Source organism: Tiliqua scincoides, chromosome 2 (genome assembly GCF_035046505.1).
Source record: "Tiliqua scincoides isolate rTilSci1 chromosome 2, rTilSci1.hap2, whole genome shotgun sequence".
Classification (NCBI taxonomy): Eukaryota; Metazoa; Chordata; class Lepidosauria; order Squamata; family Scincidae; genus Tiliqua; species Tiliqua scincoides.
Window position 1 is genome coordinate 157,224,747 of NC_089822.1, and position 24,895 is coordinate 157,249,641.

Here is a 24,895-nt window from a genome sequence, read left to right on the forward strand (position 1 = left end):
CAGAAAAATTGCATTTGTGGCTTGTTTTATTTTCAGTTTTCATTTTTAACATCCTTGCTAAGCTTTGCCCACCCTCTTTCTGTTGCCTTGCTTTTTACCCTGGCATTTTTTTCTTCTGCTATTTTGGATATCTTTCATAGTCTTTTAATGAACTCCCTCTGTGCCCTACATATTAGGGTGGGTAGATTTTACCTGCATGGTCTCACTTCACTTATGAGGGTGCTGGTTTACCCTCTCTTGCAGGCTACTAGTCTTTCCTGTTATCTGGCTCTTAAGGGGATCCCAAGGATTGGAAGTGCTCTCTCTTCTAACATGAACTTTTCCTCAAAGCAACCATGTTCTTATGGCCACCATCCTAGCAAAGTGGACAGAACTATTAATCCAATTTAAACTCTGTTTTGGCGCAATACAGATTGGGAGCAGCTGCCATTTGTTATGTGTTGTGTCCTACACCTAATTTCCACACAACTGAAACTCTATCAAGATGCAGAGGATGAAAAGAACTTATCTCTTGTTCATGTTGTTGGTTTGTTTCCCAAATTTTGGTGGATTTTTAGACTGGGGAGGTTGCCTTTGAGATAACGGCCATCCACCCTGAGCTTCTTAGTGGTGTTTGTTGTGGAGGCATCTGGCCTCCCAATCTGGAAGTAACTGGTGCAAGTAATCAATTGCAAGTTACTTCTGATGGTACTTCCTTTAGGTGGACAGTGCAAAGTGGTACAACAGGGAACAAACATTGAAAAACATTGTTGTAACCAATGGGCATCTGTATGACAGAAGACTTGTTTCATACAGAATCTGTATTAATCTGTCAGTGAGGTGCTGTTACTTAGTGGTAAAGCAGCTTTTATCAGAGACATCAGCCTTGCTGTCTTCACACATCAGTTAGTTATCAGATAAGACAAAAGTGCTTTTATTGTGCATGGTTTTTCAGAAGTGCAGAAGGTCAGCTGCTCTGGCCGTTTGTTTGGGATTCATATCTTCCTGCTGATGCCAGGTACCTGGTGGCTAAATAATGTAGCTTTTATCTACAGACCTGCTTGGTTGGTGTGGCTGATGGGTTATGGCTGTTTAGAAGATACACACTTTGACTTTGACTCCTTTTCTCCTCAGAAATCAGACACGCACAACATTCCAGAACTCAAGGTTGCGATAACAAAAGGTTGTCTTGTTCAGCACTGTTCATAATGAGCGAGATCCATAGATGACTGATACAGCAAACGAACACACAGATGACCCTTGATTGACAACATTTGTGTAAATCTTAAAAAGGTTTTGGCAAGCTAAATAATTGAATCACTAGGTTTGTGATGACCTCCAGTTTTTTAGAGAAATCTTAACAAGTTCAAATTTCCAACTGAGGATTTGAGGATGGTGATTAAAAAAATTTTCTCTTATGAATAGAAGGTGTTTGTTTCTGGTAAGATAAGATTGCAACCTATGTCTTACTGAATGCAGTGGACTTACTTCTAAGTAAAATAAATAGCACTGTTTTCAAACATCTCTACTTATGAAATATATTTTTTCATTATAATGCAACTAGAATATTGCATTATTTCTTATGTTGTCCTCAGCCATGCTGTGTCCTAATGGAGTGCCTTCCATATTCTGACTTTTTAAATCAAATAAAGAGAGAGTTTTAATTTACTTGATCAGTGTATATACAGAGATTTTTGGGAAAACTATGAAAGATAAGAGTATTTCAGAAACAATCATATTTGAAATTTTTGACTGCTGCTGTGATTTACAAACTCTTTTTTGCAATCCTTAATTTTGCTATTGCCTGTATGTTGACCACAGACGATCATATTTATTTTTGTCATCCCCCCCCCCCACTTATATTACATAAATATTGATAAGGCTGTATTTGGTTCAGTGGTTTGAGTCTGACCTCAAGGTAACTGTCCTAGGTATATGTCTTCACTGGAGTCCATGTCTGATTAAGAAGGAAAGTCCCTGCCTTTCTAGCCTTTCTTCCTTAGTTTGTTGCCATCAAAATAAAATGTTTGTTTGTCCATCAGGACAGAGCTGGAGCTGTGACTTGTCTTGGTAAGAGCATCACTTGATTCTGTTACAAGTGACTAAGTTAGACCTTATTTGCAGCAATATATAACACGGCTCCCTCATGAAAAGAAAGTGGGTAAAAGCAGCGTTTTTTTCACTTAGGCATAGTGGTTGACTACCAGTGGCCCTGTCCACACTGCCACATGTCTTTGCATTACCCTACAGCAGAGACCTTATGACAAAGGTTCTGAAACTGGGGTGTTGCGACACCCTAGCCTGAGAAGCTCTGCCTCTCCCCTTAAGGGGTAAGGGCAGGGAAAGGCACCTGCGTGATTTCCAGGATTGTGCTGCTGTTGGGGCTGATCGGGAGTGATTTTTACTTACCCGAGCCAGCTCCTCCCTCCTGAGGGTGTGAGGAGCCCTGCAAAATCCTCTTTAAAAGTTTTTTAAAAAATCGGAACCCACTGCTGATCAGAAATCAGGAAGTGGGTTCTGACTTTTTAATTTTTTTTAGAGGCTTAGGGGCTTTTGTAGGGCTCTCCCCCCCCAGGAGGCAGGAGCTGGCTCAGGTAAGTGAAAATCATCCCTAGCAGTGGCACAATCCTGGGGGTTGTGCTGCTGCCTTTGCCCCGCCCCCTCACACACTTACCTCAGTTCTCAAACTTCCAAGGAGTTTTAGAACCAAGGCCTTATAAGAATAATAAATAGAACTCTAGCAGCCATGTGCAGTCCCATCCCACTTAATACTAGGCCTCCCACACTCACTTGCAATGCTATTGCAGCCATGAGGAGGGAGTATGGATGGGACAAGTTAATCTTGACCACTTAGAGAACACCTTACCCCTCAAACATCCACATGTGACATTAAATCATTTGTAAATGGGTAGTATAACATTTTTAAAGCACTGCACAGGGATTGGGTATGGCTACCATTTCCTTGAAGTCCCTGTTATTACTTTGGGTATCTTTCTCTTGATTCAGAAATAAAACATATTGCATGCAGAGTATGGTGATTGCTGTAAATACATTTTGAACTTTTAAAAAATGGCACATGGGAGCTATGTAGACTTGACATTCAAAATGACATACTTAGGAATTCCAAAGTGATTCTATCTATGTAGCAATGAAAGGTTGTTTTCTTGCTCTGAGCTAGTTCAGTCATGAATGTTGGGCACACCTTGCTGTACAGTAAGCAGAAATCCTGTCCTCTGGGCAAGGTGAGCATCTGATGGTGGATTGCGTAAGAATGGCCTGTTTGTTTCATTGTGTGATGAGTGGTTCTGATATGCCCTGAAGCTCTAAAGACTGGCTAATTTTTCTCAACCATTCTGTAGATGAATGGAAAGCTGCTAGAGGTGGAGGGAAAGTGGAACAGGAGGTGAAATTTAAAAATCTCTCTTCTAATTTCCTTTTGGCTAAATTGAATTAATATGTCAAATAAGTTTCATAAAAATAACTAAATTGTATTAGGGAGAGTAATCTAACAACTCCAAGGCATGTTTCTTTTTGAAAGATTTCCATCCCAATCCTATAGAGGGCCTATGGCAACAGATCCCATGATTGCTGCCGCTGATCCTCTTACAGCTTCACAGAAGCTAGAGGGCAGTTTTGCACGTTGGATGAGGGGTGGATCTCAGCAGTAGCAGCAGCACATGCCAAGATCCTAACCTCTTTCTCAGCTCAAATCTGCTCCCTAGGCTCCTCAGTCTTATGCCAGCTAAAATGCTGGCATAGGTCTGAGGAAACCCATTGATAGCCAGGCAGTTTATGGAAAAGTAAATAAAAAAAAATTTCTCTTCAGCCATCTGATTTTCCCACCTTCTCACAATAGTGTACAGCTCACACTCTGTCAGTCGAGCAGCATGGTCTGGTCTGGGAAGGGACAGGATTGGGCCACTTATATTCATTTTTTTTTAAATCTGCCTGAAAGGACAATTAATTGGAAGAGCTTGGAGGCACTGTAGAAGCAAAGCTGGCCTGTTACAAAATATTGTGACTTTCCAATGCACCAGTGCTGTTCTGATATTATAGAGTTCCCTGGTAAGATTTTAGTACTCTCCTATCATTTCAGTGCTATTTAAAAGACAGTGGTTGATTGTAAGTGGTTGATTGGCCTCTATTTTGGAATGCCATTCTACCTTAAAATAATCTCTGTTAAGGTGCAGCATCATTATATTGCCCCTTCCCTACCTTTATTTGTTCATTACATTTATATTGCAGCTTCTTCCCATGGAACTCAAGGTGCCATACATAGGTCCTCAGATGCTTTCCTATCCAGACTCTTGTTATTAGATGAACTGTTCTAGAATATGTGACTTATTGATGAAGGCACTCTCTGCCTTCCATTTGTATAATTAATAATACATTGTTACTCCAAAATAATTAATCAATTTCTAAGTGTATAATCATCTTTTACATCTGTAGCTGAAGTGTTCTTGTTTTACCAGTGTGAATGTTTAAAACTGAAACTGAACTGATATCCCTTTTTGTTGATTATCTAATTTAGGGTAGAATCCTAACCCCTTATGTCAGTACTTTCCAGCACTGGCATAGCGGTGCCAAAGGGACATGTGCTGCATCCTGCAGTTGGGCATCACTCACGGAGGCCTCTTCAAAGTAATGGAATGTTTGTTCCCTTACCTCAGAGCTGCACTACTCTTATGTCAGTGCTGGAAAGCACTGACATAAGGGGTTAGGATTGCGCCCTTACTTGTTCATCAACTTTATTTTCTGACATGTATTCATTTATTTAATAAATGTATTCTCTGCTTTCTTCCCATGTTGTTAGTGCCCAAGCTAACATAATATAAATCATTGTTAAGACAACAAGATTATACAATACAATAGAAAAACTATCCCCCAATAGAAAACCCTCCAGGACATAAAAGCAATAATAAAATCCTCACTGTGTAATAAAATAACACAATAATAAAATAAAATAATAATAAAACTTACTAGCTGTGTAAGAAGGGAATTTTTGTTCCCTTCGTTGTACCTGTCATCTGGATTTTATTTTTCGCGTATACCATTTTTTTTGTTTTCTTGAGAACTGGGATTTAAATAAAGACTAACATTGTGAAAGTCCAACCCTTTGTGCCCTTGTCAAATTATCATAGATACTCACCTATAAGGCGATAAATTTGCACCCGGAAATGATGGGAGAATCGCGCGCGCCCCTCGTCTTATCTGCGCAGTCACGCAGGCAGACTGAGGCGGCGGGAGGCCATCTGCACCCTGCCTTGGTCAGGGAGGGACTCTGCGGAAGGAGGGGCAGCGGCGCCTCTTGAGGTCTTGCATGGGGTTGTGGGATTCCTGGCAGCCTTGACTCCTGTCAGGTTCCCTCATTGCACAAGGACCCGGAGGAGTCCTGGAGGAGGCAGGGCAGTGGGGGGACAGCCTGCTGGCCCGGCGCTCCCCTGCGCCCACTCAGACCTGCTGCACCACCAGACCGATGGAGGGCAGGGAGCATGCAGGGAGCGTCCTGCGCTGCCTGCTCCCCACCAGATGCTCCCTGGGCGGGGGCAGCATGCCTCCCACCGCGCCCACCACAGATGCAGCCGTGCACTTGGGAGTAGGCAACACAGGTCGCTCCCTGCCCTCCATTAGTCTGGTGACGGCGGTGGCAGCAGCCAGGATGCCCCCGCTCTGCTCCCTGCCACCGCGGGCGGCAGGACTTAAGTGAGTGCATGCAGCAGCTCTGAGTGGGCGCGGGAGAGCGCCGGGCCAGCAGGCTGTCCCCCCCACTGCCCTGCCTCTCCCAGGGCTCCTCCGGGTCCTTGCGCAATGGGGGGACTGGCTGGGCGGGAGGCGAAGCTGCCAGGAATCCAAAAACCCAACACAAGACCCCAGGAGGTGCTGCTGTATCTCCTCCTGAAGAGGGTCTACATCTGAGTGAATTGGGTGCTGCTTTCCGGTTTCTTTCACTCCCCTTCACCCCCCCCCCCGGATTTGACTCCCTGCTTGATTAAATGAAACACCATGAAATCTCCCCACTGTGCAGTGTTCTTCCCTGGGCAAGAGGTGTTCTTTCCAGTTCTTTCACTCCCATGTGTTTTTATCAAAGAATATCTGTAATGATGTGGCCCTTCTGCCAAAAAGTTTGGAGACACCTGATCTATGAGATAGATCATAGTTTTTAATAAATTAGAGTCTGTATTAAAAACAGTTTTTGCTATGCTAAGTATACATACTGTATATACTATGTATGTATACTGTGTTTTTAATAATTACTATGTTTTTAATAAATTAGAGACTGTATAGTTCTTAGGTGACAATTATTGGGAGGTCACTTTTTCAGGATCTGGCCTCAGGTAAAATCAGACAAAACAAGACCCCCATCTTATCCGAGGGTCATAGAAAATTCCATGATTTTTGGCTCAGGACCTGCCCTCGACTTATCTGTGAGGTTGACTTGTAGGCGAGTGTCTGCGGTGCATGTCTTAGGGTGCAATCCTAACCGGCACATAGGCCAGCATAAGTTCCCCAGGAGGGTCACAAATGTGCCATAAAGCACGTTTGTGCCTCCGTGGGAGGAAGCCGCATCGGCGCATCTAGATGCGCTGATGTGCGGAGGCTGGCAGGCGCCGATGCGGCAGCTTCCTCGCCGACGCTTGTGTCAGCGTACCCGTGCCGACACAAAGCTGCAACAGGAGGCGGGAGGGGGCATTTCTAGGCTGGTGGAGGATGGGCAATGGGCGGCCCTGGGGGCGGGTGCATGGTGGGGTGGGGCTGGGACCTGGCAGTTATGCCAGATCCCAACCCCTGTCCCCACGGAGAACAGAATGGCTTCAAGCTGCTCCACTCTCCTCAGACTTGCACCACCTCCAAAGGTGGCACAGGTCCAAGGAGACCCATTGGGGCAAGCAGTCCTTACCCAGGAGTAAGGGGAAGAGCTTCCCCTTGCCTCCGGCTGAGCCACTGCAGCCAACGAACCTGCGTTGGCTGGCTTGCCTGCTCCAGCGCAGGTTTGGATTGCGCCCTTAATGCATATCTCTCAGAAATTTGCTGAATCTGTAGAGAATGAATCCTGTCCATAAAATAACATTTCAAACCTTTCTTTTTTTCCTGTGGAGCATTCAGCTTAATTGTTCTGACATGCAAAGTTTTAAATTTCGGCAACTACTCCTTGGTTTGCATAAAAATAGAAAAGAAATAGCAGCCCCTCCTCACTATAGTTCAGCATAATGGTGATTTCTTACTGGTCTGGCTAATAAAAAATGAAGGTGTCCCCCTTCCCTGCTCCATGTATGTCCTTTTTTAAAGAAACAGCCCTGACTTTGTGTTTTTGTGACCCAGACATTCTTTAGCCACACAGTGTTCTTTTAGTAAAAGGCCATACAAGCCACCTTGCTGTTGCTAGTGCTACAGAAAAACATCAGGTTTTAATCCCCCAGAGACAAAGTCTCTTTAGAAATGTGTATTGGGCCCTCCTGGATTTGGCAGCACAATTTCTAACCAAGTTTACTGGACCTTGGCCTTCAAAAAGAGCTCCCTCTTTACCCACCTGAAGTAGAAACAGGGAAGTATAATAGCACAGTTCTACTGCTAGGCAACAGCATTTGCCCATTTGAATGACTAACTTCAGTGTTTGAGGAACCATGGCTATTTGGGCAGCATTCTGGCATATCACAAAAGGCTTGCTGGAGGAAGAGAGGATGGAGCCAGGCTGCTCCCAAAGCCTAGTTCCTTTTGTTTGGAGTTAATTTAACAAGAACTTGAGCTTTTTGATTCTTGCCCTCTTTCTTTTCCTTTCCTTGCTTCCCTGACATTTTTGGCTTCTTGTACCCTGTATTGGTAACAACTCTCAAGATTGTCCTGAGTAACTGCTTCCCTTTTACCACATCCTTGTTCTGGCAGCTCTTTGTAAATGTAAAGCAGCCTGCAGTGCTAGTGGGTGTCACTATGAATCCTTATTAGAGTAACTAACATTGGTCTCCAGTCCCTACCAGTTTCTCTTATTGTGCTTTCACATTTTGGTCTTGAATAGCTTCTTCTTTTCTCACCTTTGGATGACACTATACTGTTTTATCACCAAAAATTTACACGCATGTGAGTTCCCTTCATCAGCTAACAGTATTTTGGATAGAAATAAAGGCCATTAATGCAGAAACCTTGCAGATGGCTGCCTTATTTGCCCCAGTGTGGTCTCTTCTTCAGTGGCTGTTGCTCGTGTCTCTTCTGTATTTTTTTTTTATTGTGAGCCCTTTGGGGACAGGGAACCTATTTTATTATGTGAGCTGCTTTGTGGTTGAAAAGTGGTGGATAAGTATTCTTCATAATACAGCATTGTGATTCCCAAACTGGTGGCTCACAACCACCTAGAGAACCAGAAGCAGGGCATTTCTCCTTAAGGGGAGTGGCCCTGAAGGGATGGCAGCAATGGCGCTACAATGACCAAGGTGCTTTTTCACTTACCGGGGGGGGGGGCGCAGCAGTTTGGCAGGGTGAGGGGTGCTTGCAGCCCCCTCTGTGGGCCTCCCCACTATAGGCATTGCTTATCGCCAATCCAAACCTTTACCGACCAGAGATAAAGTGCTGTTAGAGCAGTGGGGAGGCCCACAGAAAGGGCTGTGAGCCCCCCACACCCTGCCAAAGACTATTGCTACCCCTCAGGTAAGTGAAAAAGCCCCTTAATGGCTGTGGCACTAGCACCACCCCCCTCCCTGCCTCCCTAAAGATTTACCTGGTTCCTAACTTCCTATAGGAGTTTGGGAACCACTAATATAGTAGATATGTTTCTGCTTTAACTTTTGAATGAAACAATTGTTTCAAGAGAATTATGGCAGAGGTCTTAAACAGTTCTCTCAAAGCAGCATCTTTCTCTGAGACCATGTATTGATCATTCTAAGGATCACTGCTAGATATTCTGCATTGGTGTGAAGTCCAGTTGAATTTTAGAGGAATCGTACTAATGCAGTTCAGTAGAAGGGTATAGTGCTTGTCTGAACGTCTGTTGTTCTTCAGCTACATCTTTGTAACAGATATTGTAGGACATCAGTAGTAGTTCTGTAGGTGCTTAAAATGTGTTTGTAGCATATTGTTGTGCAGTATGTACCTTAAAGGGCCTATTATGCTAATAATTTTTGTTTCTCTATGCTTAGGACTTTTCAGAGCTGGAGAAGAGAGATCCTCAGGAACTAGTTGGTAAGTATAAACAAAACTGTTACACTGTTTTGTCTTGTCTCCACAAACAGTTTAATTCTGATAGATAGTACTAGTAGTCTAGTGTTAATATGATGCTTAATTTTCTGCATTTCAGTTAACACTGTGCAAGTTACCAGGGAATTGCCTTTCCCCCCCCTTCCTTGCTGTATTTTTACACCTGTTCATCACCATTGTTTCCTGATCTATTTCTACTCTTTGGAAGTGGGGAGCCAACAGTGCTTTTTTTAACCAGTGGTTCTTCACAATATGTCAGGTGGCCCTTCCCCTCACTGCCTTGATGACAATGTGGCTTTGCTTCTGCCTGGTCCAACCCCACTGCAAGTGAAGGTGACTGGGGTAGTGGTGCACTTGTGGGCCAGATGTGCCTATGCACCTGCCTAGCCTTTCGAAAGGGAAACAGTTGCCATCTCTGGTGACAGTGGTTACTGCAGAAAAGGTGATACTTGAAAAAATGGTACTTACCAAAACAAAGAGGTTGGAAAGCCCTGCTATAGACAAGGCAACCAGGCCAACACTCCTTTGTGCCTCATTGCACCTCAGTCCTTGGAAAGTAATTCATGCAGAGAAATATGGATGTTGATGTTTTTGGATGTTGATGTTGTTTTCCGCAGTGCATTTTAATAAGACATGCATCCCAGCACAAGGCAGCATTGGCTCAACACTGCATCAAAGACATATCCCCCCCCCCCCCACACACACACACAATTTCACATGCTTTTGCCAAAGGGGAACTCTACTCTGGGCTTTTCTAGTATAGGTGCATCTTATCTATGTTCTGTTCATTAATTAGCCATCAGAGTTTATCTGTTTTTGAACACTTAGTGCTGCTGTTTTACAGACAACTTATCAGTGGAAGATAGCTTTTTAAAAACTATTAAATAGTTTCAGTTTGCAATACTTGCATAATGCTCAGGGATAACGCTCAACATGGTCTTCTGTGAAAGCACGTAATGAAAACTATGAGTTTTGTTTCTAATCTAGAAAAAAAGATTAGAAAAAATCTTTGTTTTTGTAAGCATTTCTAAATGTATAAAATGCAATAGTGATGACTGTATCTTGAAGAATTTCCTGATGCAGCAACTAATGATACCTTTTTAGAACAACTGTTTGGCTTGCTCTTCTGTATATACAGAACTGTACAGCGCTGAGATCTTTTCCAGTACTCTGAGGGTTCTATTAAAGAGTTACAACTGAGCAGCATCAGAAAATAAGGGCACAGTATGCTGATCTTGTGCTGCATTCCTGTGCCCACAAGCAGAAATCAGTTAACAGTAGTTGCCTTTCAAAACTGGATGACTCAGTAGTATCTTGGTGCCTCAAATATTTCCCTAAAATTCTTTTGTTAGTTACTAGGAAATCATGAAAACCTCCTCTTCCAAGCAGGAAGTTAAAAGTGGATCCCTTTTGAGATGGAAGAGAATTCATCTTTAAAATGCATGCCTCCTTTTAGATTTGTATGGATTCTGGTGACACATCTTAGGGTGCTTTTACACACTCTCTTGGATAGCTGAATCTAGATTCTAGACATGTTGTGGGTGGTGTCCCATCTAGTGCTTCCACCCTTGAGAGCTTGCCCCACAAGGTTTCTTCATAAAAGCCTTGCCATTAAGGTTTGTTGTTGCACTTTCATGTGCCAGATTTTACTTCTGGAACTTTAGTTATCACTCTGTAACCTTGCCATGCACATTCGTGCTGCTACTAAAAGTTTCTGAACAAAGTTCTTATCCTTTAACAATCAATCCCCTGAATCAAGCCCAGCAAAATCAATGGAGGATATTCAGAATGTATTAAACATAATAATTTTTTCCAAAATGATTTAATTTTGGGCAGTCCAACAAACATATGCACATAAGTGTAGGCCCTTTCAAGTGATGCTCCTTTCAACAACTGACTCATTTTGTATTTGTAATTTTTTAAAAGTCTCGAAGCCTCATAATACCATCGAGTAACAATTTTCTAAGACTCCTTTAAAGTAACAGAGGGCAAGAAGAGAAGTTTTTTGGCATAAAATCCATTGCCAAAAATTTCCTTTCAATGGGGTTCCTCAGCTCTCTTTACCACAGTCTCACAAACGAAACTTTCTGAAGCTCAAATTCCAATAATATTATATGCATTATTTTAAATTGCATCCCACTTTTCAGAAGTAAAAGTTTTTGAATACTGTTATCTCTGGCCAAGCCCTTGACTTTGTATAAAATGTCCTATGTGAAAAAAATTGAAATAAAGGGAACCAATTACCTGTTCTGCCTAATCACAACTCATAATAATTAATAGACTATAATTTTTAGGAGTGGTGGGAAGAAGATGGTTAGTTGCTGATCTCTGTTAGACGGTTAAATTTGACATACCATGGTTTAAATTACTCTGGAGAAAAATCGGCTGCCAATTGTGATATATACAGACATCCAGCACAACCCTATATCTGTCTACTCAGAGTAAGTAAGTACTCCCAGTTAAGTATACTGTATATAGGATTGTAAAAATATAGCATTTTTTAAAATAATCCTTAACCCTATTTTTAAATTGTTTAATATAGCTGATAAACCAGTGTCATAAATTTTCTCCTGTAGTCAGTAAGCTTCCGTTGACCAAAGTAAAGGCTTCAAAGGGGTTTTTAAAACATCATTGTTCAAGTTGCCTCCATTATTTTTTCCTCTCCTGTAGGTCACTATAATAATCAGCATAATTGAAAAGCATAATAACAGATGGGAGGGTTAACTCTCTTCCTTTTATACAGTTGTATCATCCCACTTCCAAGCTCTTTTTTCAAATCTGTAAGTTAACAGCATACATGTGTCTGTCATATGTGTCTGTTCCACTGTGTTGGTTAAACATGGTAGGGATTTTCTGTGGTCACTTCAATTTTGACACTGAAGACTTGTTCCAATGGGGGAAGTTTACTGCTGCTCATGATCCAGAACCTCCACACTGTTCACCACAGAGTTCCTTTGCAGAAGTGCACATGGCTTGCCACATGGTGCGGTTTACACAAAGATTTTAATTGTCATTGTGCAGCCACTTAGTCATTTGAATCCAACCCTGAGAAGAAGAGAGCTTAAGAAAGCAAATCTGGAAAGGAAGGGTGATAAACAGAAGCATTATGAGCATTAATTAAAGAATGTGTTGAGGGGGGGGCTTTAAAGGCACAAGTGTTACAAGAAAAGGTTCAGGTATTGAGAACAAGGAAGAAAGCCTGACTCTGTCAATGGATGGTGGAATATGTCCATAAAGATTGGAGTTGAGGTGGGACAAAAAAGAAGAGCTGAAAGCTGATATGTGGTAGTCTTGTAAATGTAAGTAATGCAATTCAAAAGAGACTGCTAATAAGGAGAAAATCTATATGGTATGTTGGCAGAAGGAACCAACTAGAACAGAGGAGATTCCTTGCGCTGCTGATCCTGAAATACTGTTGCCTTTCTAGGTACAGGTCAGCCCTCACTTACTCATGCAAGTGTATCCTTTGTGGCTTCTATTGCTTAAGTAAAATCCTCTGTCAAGTTCATAGCTGCAAGGTATGGATAATTGTTTACTTCACAAGGCAGTGGTTGGGTGTGAATCATTGGTGAATCATACTGATAGTCAACTTCCTGCATTCCCCATGTGGTGCTTCTGAAGCTGGAAGTTAATGCACACTTGCACACACAATAGGCAATTGCAATCATTGTCACTATGTCTGACTTGCACAAAAGTGCAGTTATATTCCTTTGCACATATAACAGGATGTGGAATAAATGAATGTCTGCTAACAAATCCTGGCACAAGGCACCTATTGATCCAGGTTCAAATCCTCACTCAGCCATGCAGGTTCCTGTGTGACCTTGACCTTGGTCAGTCACTACCAGCCAAGCCTACATCACAAGGTTGTGTGAGGACAAAAGGAGAGGAGGAACTGTGTACTAACTGACCTCTGTGCAGGAAAGGTGATATAAAAATGTGAAAGTGTACTTACTGACAGCCGAAAGAAGGGACATAAAGTAGGTATAACATAGCATGTATCTTGGTATCCCACACACTTTACACTGAAATGAAATGGTCTTTGGTTCAAGCATGTAGAAGCGTTAAATCAACCAGTTGCCTAAGGAAAAACAAAGGTCTAATATTGATTGTCTTGAATGAGCTTAAGTTTGTGGTTCCTCTATAAATTTGAACAAGGAAAGGATAACCTATTTAGTTCTTTACTCTTACAATGTAAAATAATTAATCTTTTTGGGTGCCTTATTACAAATGTCTAGTTTCCTCTAAACATTATTTGTTTTGTCCTCCCCTCCCCCACCCAGTTGTAAAATTCTTAATTAGAAACACTCCCTCCTCCCACTAGCCACACTAGTGGCTTTGTAACATCTAACAGGTATATGGCTTGTTGTCAAGAGCCCTAGAAACAGACTGTTTCTCTGGGATGTTGGCAAGATTTCCCTTCTTCATAGAAACCCGTTCTCTGGAAATGCCAAAGGACATTTCTTTGTCACTTGTGTGCTAGAGAATTTAACCCTAAATAGCAGACTGATAGAACAGCATAATGCAGAATGAGGTTGGGAGGTGCCCAGTCGCAAAACCACAGGGTTGGAGCAGCAGAACTGTAATTCTGAACTCGGGTTCAGATGCGGGTCTGTCTTTTTATTATATTTTTTACCTCCTTTCTTAAAAATCAAGTTGGTTAATTACATTTTTAATTAATTAAAAATAAGTCTTATAAGTGCAAGTGGTAAAAAAAAATTAAGAGATCAGCATTTCTTAATTACACATATATACCTGGTTATAGCAAATGGCTCCATCATGGATATTTTTACTCATTTTTGTAGACAGTCCTGTTAGCTAAATGGTGCAGACAAAAGTGATGGGCACAAAAATCATAACAGTCAAGAAAATGAAGTACTGGGCTTGGCTCCTTTCTCCTCTGCTGACAGATATTAGGGTCAGGACTGCGTGCAGCAAAACTCTGTAAATATGAACTGGAAATGGATGGTGGAATGTTTGTTACGGCTTATGAGCTATAATGCCTGTCTCTCGTTGGGGAGAAACAGTCTTTCTGCCAGGAGACTACGTGCTGCTCCTGATGTAAACAGCACTGCCCGGAGACTAGGAAGATTCAAATTCCATTGCTATTAAATGGCAAAGTGTAACGATGGAGCATTTTCCTCTTTCCATAATGACTGTCCTACCCTGTCCAGGCTTTTTATAGCAACCTGTTTTTGAAGCATAGCATAGAGCACTTGCTCATAGCCAACATAATGTCTGAGTGCCCAATCCTATCTAACTTTTCAGCGCTAATACAGCTGTGCCAATAGGAGGTGCGCTGCATCCTGAGCTGTGGGGGCAGTCAACAGAATGCTCCTCAATGTAATTGAATGTTTGTTCCCTTACCTCAGGGCTGCATTGTGACTGCATGATGGGCTTTGAAAAGTAGAATAGGATTGGGCCTTGAGTTTTTCAAATGTGCAAGTCAAAGCGTCGTGGCCAAGAAAGCGACAGTGTGGTGGTACACAATGTTGCCCTGGAGGAACACTTTTTGCACCACAGCTTTTTCCTTCTACTTGTAGGTGCATTTTATCTTTAATTCTCTTCATCACTAACATCCATGTACAAACAAATCTGGTTGAATGTTGATCAGATAAGTCCCTCATCTCAGCAAATGGTGGGAAACATCTGATCTCTAACCTGCTTAAGAACTCTACGTAATTTTTGTTTTCCATTCTTAAACTTGCTTGCAGTAGGAAGTCAAAAGATTTGACAACTCTGTCTTATCATAAAGGCCAATGAAATGCCGACTTAGGACATACAGATGTAGCAATTTCAACGGTCTTGACCACCAACATTAGCAGAAATATTTAATTGGCATGGGCCTATTGATCATACTTCTCATTGTGTCAGGCAGTGTTCCTTGAATATTGAATTGCCACAAAATCATGGATATACGTAGAGGCGTTGCATATGGAGTCTGAAAGATGGCTTTGAAGAAGTTCTGCTGCTTTCCAGAGAAAGCATGCTTGTCAGTTTGTTTTGAGAAAAAACAGCTGTTTCATAGTTGAGATTTTAAATTCCTGCCTTGCATGTGAGCCAATACTCCCCTGTGTTCTAAACTTATTTTAGAGATATGGGGCATTAAATGACTATGGGAAATATTCTTCCATAATTAGCCTTAGAATTTGCTAAGCATTGAGCTTCATACAACATTGCATGCTTTGCAGATCTGCCAACGTGCTTATTTCTCAGCCTTCAAATACCACTGACAAAAAGTACATGGAGAGTGTCTATCAATGTTACCAACATGTGTTTTTTGTTTGCTTTAGAATCTGAATACAGCCATTGAAACAACATTAATGCAGAGATTTGATTTGCTAGAAACCTTTCATGCTGTAAACCGATCTAATGATTGCTCCCTCTTTTTCAGCTTCCTTCTCAGAGCGAGTAAGAAACATGTCACCTGATGAGATAAAAATTCCTCCAGAACCACCAGGTAGATGTTCCAATCACTTACAGGTGAGCACTTTCATTTGTCAACTCTTGATTCTGTTTCAGTGTAAAAGATATTGCATTTGGTTACTGTTGTGAAAAATGTCACACGTTCTGTGCAGTGTGTCTATGCCTATTTTCCCTCCTAGGTCATCTGCTCAATGTTATTGCCTCTCTTACAATGCAGTAGGCTTGGATCGGAGATAACTGCAGGTGGAACAGAGCTCTCCCACTACCGTCTTGCTCTAGCCCTCTGCCTCCAAAGCTGTTCCTGAGGGCTAAAGGACCTCCAGAATGGTTCAGTGTAGCACAGGAGAAAAAAGTGGCAGAAATCTGAAACATTCTTCCCTGAACTTGCCCATCTCACTCGAGTGGACATTTCTGCTAATCCAAGGGCTTTTCTGACTTAAAGCCAGTGTTTTGTCCCAACTGACTTCCCTTACTATGGGTCTTTCCCTTAAAAGTCCTAAACTGGATTTAAAATGTATAATGTGTCTGAGCTACATTATGACACCCAATTTACATATTTACTATTTTCAAATTTGGTATAATTGGTATAATTTCAAATTTGGCTTATCTCTAATGGTGCTTCCATACATTCAGCTGTAGCATATGTGTGACAGCATGACCTCAAACTACAGGAGAACCATTAACATACAAGTCTCCAAAACTTTCATCTTTTTACCATAATGCCTAACAGGAAGAAGGTGCTTCCTCTGTGTAAGTGGTACTTAGTTGTTTTGTCCCTGAGCCAGCCCCAGAAGAAGAAAAAATCCAGCTGGCAGCATATGGCCCTTGGACTCACTAGTGGCATGTAGGATGTTGACTCACTGATAGAAGTACATGCACACTGTGTCCATGCATCCTCAGAAGCTATACTAGATTACTTATACCCAAGCATGCATGCAACACAATCTTGGGTTTGACATCATTTGTGACAGTGAGAAAATTTAGTATGGGAGTTAAGGGCTGTACATAGAGTTGGGCCAGTACATGCTGAAATCTTTGGGCATGAGAAGCACCTCCAAGATGATGCTACAGTTATGCATGGTGGCAACATCTATCAGATCCCATTTTGAAGGTACTGTCCTTCCCACTGCCACCAGCATGATGGGCAGCTTTATAACAGTTATGCGAAATCCTGGACAGGCTTACTGTCACTCTGAAATCATTGGCAGGTATGGGAATCCTCCTAAATGAACTGTCTCTTAAAAGCACTTAATAAAAATCTCTGGTTGAGATTTTAACATTGTATATATTCTACAATACATTTTGGCCAAACAAGAATGACCAGCTTCGATTATAAGTAACCAGAAGAGCTACCTCTTGAATCCGCTCCGGTGTCGATGGAGTTTTCCAAGAATGCTAGAACACAAAGTTCATAATAAGCATTTCACAATGAATTCTAGTCTTGGTGGCATACTAAACTCTATAGGATGGAGTACAGTGATATATTTCACATCAGGAGATCTGGAAAAATATTTCATACAAGCCAACCCTATTCAAAATTAGAGGAAAGTCCTTTGAACATTTCAGCCCTGTATATTAGGATATCTTGGTGTCCAGTTATCTAATCTAGAAAAGGAAATAGGGCTTGAGTGAGCCTGGCAGTGGCTGTCTAAGACAGAATAAACAGTCGTGTCTCCCACATCTGCCAGCTGCCGCTGCTCATTCCCTCTGGAGTGATGGGAAATGCAGGTAGGAGGCTAATCTCACCCACTTACTCCCACTCATGCCATCATCTTTGCTCATTCTGCTCCTAGTAAGTAGAAAGTTCTGTCTGTCATTTAATACTCTTAACTGGATTCCAGCTTAGGATATTGTCTTATACTGAGAGAGGATCAGATTGAAGAGCTAGAATTAAGGAAAATTTTTAATATCATTTCTGTCTTTTAGTTAAACTGCCCTAGGCAGCAGTGATTTGTGTTCCTTCTTCCCCTACCTATTATTGTGAATGATTTAAAGAATTTGACTCTTGAAGGCAGGTAGTTAGCAGATTTATCCAGGGATAATTTTACTTCTGGTCTAGCTTTGCAGAACAATTTGAATAGACAGGGGCGCCCCCACCCTCCAGAGGTGAGGTCCCTAGAGGGTCTTCTGAGTCCCTCAAAGACTGCACACATCCACCCAGGCCCACCCGCAGCCTCTGCAGGCCTCAGAATGATTATTACAAGTGAAAAAACATTACTTGAGGTTTTTCCGAAAAACCAGAAGTGACATTTTTTCAACTTGTAATAGTCATTCTGAGGCCTGCAGAGTCCACAGGCAGATGTGCACGACCTCTGCAGGGTTCAGAAGGCCCTCCAGAAGTGAAGGGAACATAGCTCCCGTTGCCTCCAGAGGGTGTGAAGGGGCTTACCCACATAAGAAGAGCCCCACTGGATCAGGCCATAGGCCCATCAAGTCCAGCTTCCTGTATCTCACAGTGGTCCCACCAAATGCCCCAGGGAGCACACCTGATAACAAGATTCCTGCATCCTTGTGCCCTCCCTTGCATCTGACATAGCCCATTTCTAAAATCAGGAGGTTGCACATACACATCATGGCTTGTAACCTGTAATGGATTTTTCCTCCAGAAACTTGTCCAATCCCCTTTTAAAGGCATCCAGGCCAGATGCCGTCACCACATCCTGTGGCAAGGAGTTCCACACACCAACCACACGCTGAGTAAAGAAATATTTTCTTTTGTCTGTCCTAACTCTCCCAACACTCAATTTTAGTGGATGTCCCTTGGTTCTGGTGTTATGTGAGAGTGTAAAGAGCAGCTCTCTATCCACTTTATCCTTCCCGTGCATAAATTTTGTATGTCTCAATCATGTCCCTCCTCAGGTGCCTGTTTTCTAGGCTGAAGAGGCCCAAACACCTTAGCCTTTCCTCATAAGGAAGGTGCCCCAGCCCAGTAATCATCTTAGTTGCTCTCTTTTGCACCTTTTCCATTTCCACTATGACTTTTTTGAGATGCCAGTGTTCCAAGTTCCAGCTTCAAAAGAAGATCTCTGACAACTTGTTAGATCAAAAGAAGATCTCTGACAACTCACTCGCTCACTCTCTCTCTCTCATGGCTTTTGCTTGAGAATGAATATGAAGCATGAATCCTGTAAATCTGAGATTCAAGTGGAAATGCATCTTGAACTGATGCTGCTATTCTAGTTTCCCTACATGACAGTACCTTCCTAGGTTACCTACAACAGTAGGCGTTTTCAGATTGATATCTACAGCAGCGGCTGATTTCTACACCATGACTATTTAAGATCTCTGATCTTAGTGATTTCGCAAACAAGAGCTGCTTTTTGTTTACTACTGGCGCAGTCTGGCACAGAGTCATGTTTTTACTGGATTCTCCTTGAAAATAGATCTTTCTAACCAAGACTTCAGGGATTAGAAAGTGATTTAAGAGTTGTTGCTGCACTGTACAGAATGAGTACTGTATGCTGATTCCATAAATCAGTATCTCTTTCCTAAATATCATCCTAGCATGTGGCCCAGAACTTAATGTATTTCAGGAAATGGTACATTGTGCATGTTCTCCAAGCAGATTCCCAGTGGTGGTGGAGAGACCAGTTTAGAAGCCTGCACAGTGTTAATTGCACCACAGAACGCAGAACATGGCCTCAAATTAAAAATGTTACTAGCTCTGACAAAATTGTGGGGAGAGGTACTCTTGCATCCTAAAAATAACTGAATACTTTTTGTTGGGGAGGGAGTCACTGTTTTAATTTCTCTTTTAGTACATATATTTTCATTGTGAATCAGTTTGGAATATTATCATTCATTTACTTTGATTCCATTACACTTTTATATGTAGGACAAGATACAAAAGCTGTATGAGAGAAAGATAAAAGAAGGAATGGACATGAACTTTATCATCCAAAGGAAGAAAGAGTTCCGCAATCCCAGGTAAGACTCTCTTTAAAGCTATAGCATTGCATGTTGCCAGGTACCAGATTTGATAAGTACCAGATGCTCTACAAGCCACATTATAGACCTGTATGTTTGCTAGAACCATAGGACTGGTGATAATTGTCTAGCCCTCATGAGGCCTATTCACATGTTATGCTATATCTGAATACAACTGAATACAACAATATATCTGAATACACCTGGGTACCCACGTGTATTACTATACCTGTGCTCATTTTTACAGATCAACAGCCCATGCACATTGTATGTAGATTGTACCTGCATTGAATGGAGCATATGAATAACTGTACCCAGACTAACAGTGGTTGTACTCTAATACAATCATAATGCATGAGCACATTAGGGATCACCAAAGCCAGCCTTAGGAGCTGCAGAGCCCAATGCAAGGATGCACAGCAGTGGTGAGGCACAAACTGCTTCAAGGGGGGCAATTTCAAGCCAATCAGACCCAGGGACAGTTGGAAGGGAGGGCTGTCCATCGGCAATGCTGTGTTCACCGCACTCTTCTTGCGGTGCCTTGGCATGGAATATTCCATCTGGAGCATCAACTGTAGAGTGAGGTGCTAGCCGCAGCTGCAGGTACTCCACTTGCCACCCCAGTGCAGGCCCATTAGAGGCACGGGGCCCAATTTGTCCAAACTGGTCAAATTGCCCAAAGGCCAGCCCTGTGGATTACCACAACATACCTCAGATGAACTAGAGAATTTGTGAAATAGGTGTGACTAGAAATAACTGAAGAATCGTCCTGTATGCCTTTTGTGAATGGCTTAAATGAATTTGATGAACTTGTAAAGGATAATAGAAAAGGTTTTGTCATGAGAATTAAGTCTATATGAGGGTTAGAATGGCTGAATATGTTGCATGGGGTTCATGTTACTTTTTGAGCCCTTCTTTATATACAGTACTAGTTTCTTATGTACAGGGATGGTTTCAGTGAAAGCTAGGAGAGCAAGGTCAAGTTTAGGTTTGAATAAGAATGTAAAACACTGGAAATATATTGCAATGCTTTTATTTTCAGTATCTATGAGAAGTTGATCCAGTTTTGTGCAATTGATGAACTTGGCACAAATTACCCCAAGGTAAGTGAAACAAAGGGTTCTTTGGGGTATTAGGTGGGATTCATCATACCTACTGAACTTCTTGATTCTCACGTTGACTGTGAAAACAGACTGCTGCTTCTAGACTGCTGGATGAAAATCTGCTGAATTTGGAGCTGTTTGATATTTTAGACCCCAGGAAAATTAGAGTTATCGTTTGTTTCTGGTAAGAAAGGATTACAGCCTAAGTCTTATTGAACACAGTGGGCTTGATCTGAGTATAGCATTTCTAGCTATAACCCAAAGTGTCAGTCTTTGCAATGGTGTTTGTGTGCTTTAAACTGCTACTAGGCACTCGGGAAAGGGCTCTTTGTTTCCTGCATATCTTGTAGCACAGCATTCATAACAATGGCAACATTCTGTGGTTGTAATTACAACGCTTCCTCATACAAGTTGTGCACAGTACTCCTTGTGGTTGAGGAGAAAAGCTTTAAACAGACACTATACTTAAAAGCATACATGACTATAGCTTTTAAGGTACAAAGCTTTAGTGATACTTCAGAACCAAAAGTTCCTGCCCTTAATGTCTGTCATCCTTCTTTCACTACCATCGTTCTGGCCAAAGTTCAGTTTTATCCTAGTTAAGCTAATGGTGCCAGGTGCCAGAGGCTGGTGCAGGCTGCCCAAGGTGCAGCAGTCTGGGAGGGAGATACGACACAGCCTGGAGGGCACCATCGCTGCCCCCAGGTCTTTGGCCCTCACTGTGTCGTCAGCAATGAGTGGAGCTCGCACTCAGATGTTTCTCCATGCGCTGAGCCCTCCCACCTGCCCTTGTCTCCTGTTGGCTCTAAATTGCCCCGCTCCAGCTTCCAGAATGCTGAGCTTCCATGAGGTAAGCCCCACGCTATATGTACCAGCCAGCCAAGCCAACATTGCTGAATGGTGCAAAGTTTGTACATTTTTTTAAAAGAGACTACAGAATTAGGAATTTTGTTTTTCTTAACTTTATATATAGTGTAAATTTATTCCCTTTGTGTAATAGGACTTTCTTCTTTTCTCTTTTAGGACATGTTTGACCCTCATGGATGGTCTGAGGACTCGTATTATGAGGCACTAGGTAGTACAGTCTTACTACTTTTAAAGTTCCCTCTTTGGTATTAGTGAATCATCTTGAAGCGTTAGCAGCTGTTTAGTTGAAACATTCATTTACTTGTAGACTGTCTCTTCCCCAAGCAGCAAAAAGCAGCATAAATTTTTTTACACCAGTTTCCCCTTTATTTGAATGATGGGAAATTCAGCATGTTGACTACATTCTAGGGGGTATATGTTTTTAATGGAAAGGGTTTGCACGCTGAAAACATTATTTTGGGAAGTAGGCACTCTTAGATTGAATGGTATTGGTAGAACCCAAGGTAGAGATTCAGAACTATTTCTTGTTATTGAATCTGGGTGTGTTTATTCTCTTATGGCTCTCTTTTTAGCAAAAGCACAGAAAATTGAAATGGACAAGTTGGAAAAGGCCAAAAAGGAGCGAACTAAGGTACCAGTTGATATTCTAGAATGTAGAGAATTTACTTTTATCAGTGCTTCTTCTAATGAACTCAATATAGCTACTAAATTGCTCCTTTATAAATGTTCCATTAGCCAAATTGAGCAGATTAGAAATTAACCATTTTGTGTATGCACAGTATATGGCTGTACTCTTATCTCCTAGTAACCCATCATCTCCCCAATATATGATTTCTCTTGGCCGAAAGACATGAAAAATGCTTTGGTAGGAAATTCTCAGCATTGCTGAACCACTTGCTCACCTTTTGTCTGGAACACAGTAAACTTGAATGGTGAAGACCTGAATTAGTCTTTGTTGCCCAAAACTTGTTATGTCCAACTCTTCTACAGTAGACATTCTTGTGGCTAACATTTTTTTGTTCTGTCCTTCATTGCATGCTTTGTGCATAGATGTAGTGTTGTCTTCATTCTCCCATGCTCATAGATGTGAGATCAGACTGTTGTGGTTTCTCTAGTTGCTAGGTTACCTTCCATAGTGCAGGCTACGTAAAGCATGCCTGTACAGACATGCATTCTAGATATTTGATTTCATTGTGTTTTACAATGAAGGAATATATGGTTCTGATTTTGTTTTTAAAGTATCTTAAACTGATCAGGACAGGGACAGGATTTATTTTTCCATAGAAGTCTGATGGTAGAAGTTGTGCGTATATTCAGTTCAAAGGTTGCTGCCTACTGAAAGTGTTGCTCGTTTATGGAATTTCTGATTGTTACAGAGTGTCTGTCCTCAACACAGCCAGCACAGATGTTCCCATCTATAATGATCTCTTTTGCCACATTCCAAATTGCAACAAATGTTTGTCCCAAGCACAAAGTATGATTATTTCCTGTTTCTTTCCTAGATTGAGTTTGTGACAGGAACTAAGAAGGGGACTACAAATGCTCCATCTACAACAACTACAACAGCCAGCACTGCAGGTGGAGGTAAATTAACAACCTGCCCTTGAATTTCAGTTCATTCTGGAATCCATCTGTACTACAGGGAGCCATTGGAATCATTCTCATTTACTGTCACTGCCCTTTGACATTTCCAGGGGCAAATGGCCTGTTAGTGATTGGTAGCCAAAGATTTTAAACCAGAATATTCAGATCTGGCACTCAAGAAACATGTTATATGGTGAATGGAAACGTTAGATTCTGCAGCCAGAATAAATTTTGCTATTTTAACAGAATTATGAAAATTAATAAAATGTATAATTCTGAGTATTGAATTTGGGCATGTGCTGATAGACACTGAAATGGCAGTAACAGGGAACACAAATCAATTCATGTCATGCTATAGCAGCATATCCTTACTTTGACTGAACCATAATTCTGTAGAATGGCCAGATTCTATGGGAAAAGTTAGTGATCGCAGACTGAAGGGGGAGGTGCAAGTGAATCAAAACTTCTTGAAATATGCAATATAATTATGAAATATGAATTCAATATAATTATAATTATGCTGGGATTTCAACAGTGATTTTTTTCATTGAAAAAAACAAGGTGGCAGACTTAAAAGAACACTGTCCCTTCAAGCTAGAGAAATGGGAGAAAGTGTCCCAAAACAAATGTTCTTATTTGACCAGCGTGGTTGAAATTAACTTTTTTTTTTGCTGAAACACACAGATGCACAGAAGAGGAAAAGCAAGTGGGATTCTGCCATTCCTGTGACAACAATAGCTCAACCCACCATTCTCACTACCACTGCGACGCTACCCGCCGTTGTCACAGTTACCACCAGTGCAAGCGGCTCTAAAACAACAGTAATTTCTGCAGTTGGCACCATAGTGAAAAAGGCAAAGCAGTGACAAGAATAATGAAGAGACTGATGGGAACTTTTTTGGACTAAGTTGTGCCAAAAAGACCACTTTTAGATGCAAAAGAGAGATTCCATTATCTCTCCGAGTGCATAAATTAAAGACTATGTAAAAATGGACATGCCATTCTTGGACAATAGGGGGTTAGTTGTTGCTTCTGGCACTGTACATATTAACAGATGATGTCTCCTTGGAAAGAAGTTCTCATTCTTCGTTGATCACGTTGCCCCTCATTGTATAGTGCATAATGCAGTGTCAGTGTGTAAATGTTGACTTATTAAATCCTGTATTGTAACTATTGCTGTGTCGGGCTTCTTAAACACAATGTGAAATTAGATCTTTAATGAGAGAGGTAAAAATGAATCATACTGAAGGCAATTGGTTACATCCTGGACTAGTCAGTGTTGAGAAATGTTTGTTTGCTCAGCCACCGCCTCCTTCCTACTGCTGCAAAATTGTATGAGTTCAAAAAGTATTTAATGCATAGTGTCATGCAGGCTCTGATATGGATTTTTGTGGAAGAAAGAACTCCGTATGCACATTTTATGTCAGTATGTTGTGTGCCTGCAATAGTGATGTAGGTACAAAATTATTGTAACACTGCCATTTTTATCAGTGTAATGGCAAAGATGCTGTCAATTTTAAATTTGTAGAAGTTTTCTTACTTCTATAACTGAATGTTTTGAAATATAAAAGCATCTCTTCACCTTAAAGCCGGTACTTATCTGCCTTCTGTTCTAGCTGGTATGTCTGTTTAAAGATTTGTAACCCACCTTTCTTACCAATCTATCAGTAAAACATCAGAAGAAACAGAAGAAGTTCACAGTAAAACTGTACATCATAAAAACATTTCAGAGGCATCTAGAATAAAAACACAATACAGAGGAAGAAAAAAGAAGCAAACTCCCAAAAATTGATGAACAATCAAGCATCACACTTCTTGATACAACT

At 41.5% G+C, this 24,895-nt stretch overlaps 1 protein-coding gene across 2 annotated transcripts in view; it reads left to right on the forward strand.

The window, feature by feature from the left end:
• Nucleotides 1–24,657, forward strand: part of SAP30BP (SAP30 binding protein) — a 43,584-nt gene extending 18,927 nt beyond the window's left edge. For both annotated transcript variants that reach the window (XM_066616196.1, XM_066616195.1), the window contains 8 exons: nt 9,105–9,147; nt 15,557–15,645; nt 19,424–19,515; nt 20,558–20,618; nt 21,642–21,693; nt 22,058–22,116; nt 22,988–23,069; nt 23,754–24,657. In XM_066616196.1, coding sequence (XP_066472293.1) covers nt 9,105–9,147; nt 15,557–15,645; nt 19,424–19,515; nt 20,558–20,618; nt 21,642–21,693; nt 22,058–22,116; nt 22,988–23,069; nt 23,754–23,935 — 660 coding nt within the window. In that variant the 3' untranslated portion in view covers nt 23,936–24,657. The remainder of the gene's footprint in view (nt 1–9,104; nt 9,148–15,556; nt 15,646–19,423; nt 19,516–20,557; nt 20,619–21,641; nt 21,694–22,057; nt 22,117–22,987; nt 23,070–23,753) is intronic.
• The last annotated feature ends 238 nt before the right edge of the window (nt 24,658–24,895 follow it).